This window comes from Camelina sativa, chromosome 7 (genome assembly GCF_030686135.1).
Source record: "Camelina sativa cultivar CO46 ecotype springtype chromosome 7, ASM3068613v1".
NCBI lineage: Eukaryota > Viridiplantae > Streptophyta > Magnoliopsida > Brassicales > Brassicaceae > Camelina > Camelina sativa.
The window spans coordinates 6,394,682-6,397,975 of record NC_141886.1 but is presented as its reverse complement, the minus strand read 5'-3'; the positions used below and the strand labels follow the sequence as shown (position 1 = coordinate 6,397,975).

The window sequence follows — 3,294 nt, the reverse complement described above, 5'->3', positions numbered from 1 at the left end:
AATATATTTTAACTATTTAAAATCTGATTCAATTTTTTTTGAATTATTAAGAGATTCAAGACCTAGATCCGTATATTCCCTCATGCCAAGGACCAAAGCATTTTATATGATCTCCTTCCAAGGGTCTCCTCTTGAACTAACGACCTCTAGATTTTGCCAAAGAATTTTTACCAATTGGGCTATCAAACTTCGGTGATTCAAAAAAAAAAAAAATCGTTATACAAAATAGATTGAAGTACAACGGCATTAACCAAAAAAAAAAAAAGGAATTTTATACATACAATTTACACGTAGCACATATTAATCTAGGTAAGAATAACAAGTTGACGTCGATATAGCACACAAATGAAAACGAGGTGTTATATATATATATTACATATACAGTCTCTTTGATATATAGCTCGTTAAAAATATAAAATGAAAATAAAAAACTTTTATTGGTCTATATATATAGAATATTTGCAAGCTTGCAAGAGGATTTGGGAAGTTACGAGAAAATATAAGATTCTCAACGTCTGCGGCCTTTGCCGCCACGCGGTGGATCGTGTTTAACGTTAGCTGAAGGCTCACCGTAGTCGTTGGTACTCATCATCAGTGACCGTTCTGGCACCACCGTCGACCTCATTTCATTTTCTGCAGTCATATGCATATTTTGTTGTTTATGCACATTTAAACGTACTCTAGAAAAATAATGATATACAATAACAACTTTGTATTTATATAAGAACTATCTTCTCAAAATATTAACAACTATAGTATCTAAGACAGATCTCGAGTCTCGATACCCTAGTTTTCAATTAGTGTTTCTGAACTAAGTCGACACTCACTTCATCAAAATATGTATATGTTTTGTAAAATAATATGACAAAAACTATGTTTTGTCCTTCAAAGTTTTACTATTTATAGCTTATTGATGACTTCTTCTCTTAGATGAAACCACCTAGATCATCTTATAATAAGAAACAGAAGATGTATAATTTTTAGGAGGCACGCACTAAGTTCCATTTCAATTTGCTAACTATATGCAATTAAAAAATATATGTCAGATTTGATTAAATAGTTGTCGTAGTATGATCTGTCTTTGTTCTTTAGTCGTAATGTCAACGCTTTTGGAGTGTGAACACAAAATAGATAATTAGCTATTAAATTATATATTAGGTTATACTATTTTACTTTACAATAAAAAGTGTTAATACTATACTGTGTTTATCACCAGATTTCTTAGTTTATAACTTTTATTACTGGATTCGTCGGCATGACACAAGTTTATCTTTTTGTTTTGGTCAACAAAAGTTTATCTTTTAATAAAATAAGATTTGGCCGTGTGAACAAGTCATCGGCCGAAGGGAAAACTAGGGAAGACAATCTTGAGCGTCGTGTTTCATGTTCACTTGATTTTGAATAATGAGAGAAACTGGATACATACAAGCTGGAAACAGAGGACATGATAAAACTAAGCTATATATTTACAACTTGGTTTTTTAAGAATCAACTCTTACTTTAACAAATATTTTCAGAAAAAACATGCATCCTCATAATTATCATTTTATTGTCAATTTATTTTAGTTTTGTAATTTTAAAATTGATTATAATATATAGAAGTGAAATATCGCAGTTTTATATCTGCATGGAATAAAGACGATGATACTAATCTTTTTTTTTTCCCGCCTACGATGACACGGTATATTCTAAGTGTGAAAAAAATACTTGGCATGTAGATATAAATAACGATAGTTTAGCCAAGAAAAAAAATTAAAACTTTACCGGCTAACGTTACACTATTGGGTTTTTTGTCCAGAAAAACAAAATGAAATGTTCTTTTAACAAATTTCGCCTGCAGAACAAACACTGACTATGACGTACTAATTAAAATCTTATTGTTTCATGTGCTTTTCAATGCCCTTAATTTGTCTTTCGTGAACATCTATATATAATTATACATATCGTTTGAAATTATGTGTATGTATTTAGGGATCATTGGTATCTCCGTAAATGATATACTAATATACAATTTGTTTGTGTAGTTATATAAGTTTTTTCTTTTTCTTTTTCTTTGTTTTTGACGAATTAATAGTAGTACATTTTTTTCCTCTTTTGGTGATTTTTTTGGAGCAATCATTTAAGACATATACATTGTTCTGCATATGATTCATGTGAATACCACCACCTCACCGGCCAATAAATGTACATACTTATTATTATGAGATCTCAATCACTACGTTAAACAAAGAAGACTAATTATAACAACGAGTATGAGATGAACCATGTTACGAAGAAATTCATATGAGTAAAACAAGGAAAAAAAGAAAGAAAAATCTTGTGAGGTAAATAGATATAGTGATTAAAGATTGGATAACCAAAAGACATATTCATAGAAAACTATAACTACTTGGAACTGAGGAAACAGAGAAATATAGAGAGAGGAAGAAATTAGAAAGTACCTGATGAAAACGAAAGACTGATGCGAGCAGAAGAGAGGAGAGCAAATGAGAAGAAGAGGAACAAACACAACCCAATTCTTGATGTTGAATAACTCATTCTCTTTTTTTTTTTCTTCTTCTATATGTCTCTCCTCTCTTTCTCTCTCTCTCTTTTATATTTGTAGACGGCCACAAAATGTCTCACACCGGCCCTTAGTTTTCGAAGACTTTCTTAAAATAATGCCTTTTTTCTTTTCTTTTTGACGTCAAACTTAAAATATTGCTTCAACAAGCGCATATAAAAGTTTATAACATTTTAAGACATACAGCATTTTGCTTCCTTTTTTTTAGCATGATTGCATTTACATTTTGGTAGGTATGACAAGATTGACGTGGATCCCCCCATATAATTTAGAATGAACTTTTATATTAAAAAAAATGAAATTATTACTTTATGAACTTGTTCAAATTAAATAGCAACAAAAACCATTGCATATTGTTAATGAAAACCATCACCAACTTTTAAGTATGCTTCATGCAGAGATTTACCCGAAATAATTTCATTAAACCTCTAAAAACTAATTAGTCATCTCACACATATGTATATGTTTATGTGTATATATATATATATTACTTGATTAAATATGGATAACCATGTTGTCTTTAATTTTTAGGACGGATAATAGCCATAAATTAACAAAGAGAAATTAACAATTACTAACAACATAACAAATCGCAAAAAAAATATAAGAAAATGTTATTTATCAAATTTTTATATATTTATCAAATTTTGAAAACTAGCAAAGATAAGTTGCAAACCAACTTAGAAGGAGAGAACATATTGGGAGGAAAAAATGGAGGATAATTTAAGTTG

General features: G+C 29.6%; 1 protein-coding gene across 1 annotated transcript; it reads right to left on the bottom strand.

The window, feature by feature from the left end:
• Window positions 1–246: 246 nt before the first annotated feature.
• Window positions 247–2,655, bottom strand: LOC104700501 (protein PSY3-like). Its single transcript, XM_019227503.2, has 2 exons — window positions 2,442–2,655; window positions 247–633 (listed from the first exon to the last, which is right to left on the bottom strand). The coding sequence occupies exons 1-2, from the start codon at window positions 2,536–2,538 to the stop codon at window positions 509–511; spliced, it is 222 nt and encodes a 73-aa protein (XP_019083048.1). The 5' UTR covers window positions 2,539–2,655; the 3' UTR covers window positions 247–508.
• Between the last annotated feature and the right edge of the window lie 639 nt (window positions 2,656–3,294).

What these genes read in the sequence shown, in the direction of transcription:
- LOC104700501 (XM_019227503.2), bottom strand. Translation starts at nt 2,538, where the DNA reads ATGAGTTATTCAACATCAAGAATTGGGTTGTGTTTGTTCCTCTTCTTC. An exon ending in CAGTCTTTCGTTTTCATCAG is followed by an intron (nt 634 to 2,441) that starts GTACTTTCTAAT and finishes ATATGACTGCAG; the next exon opens with AAAATGAAATGAGGTCGACG.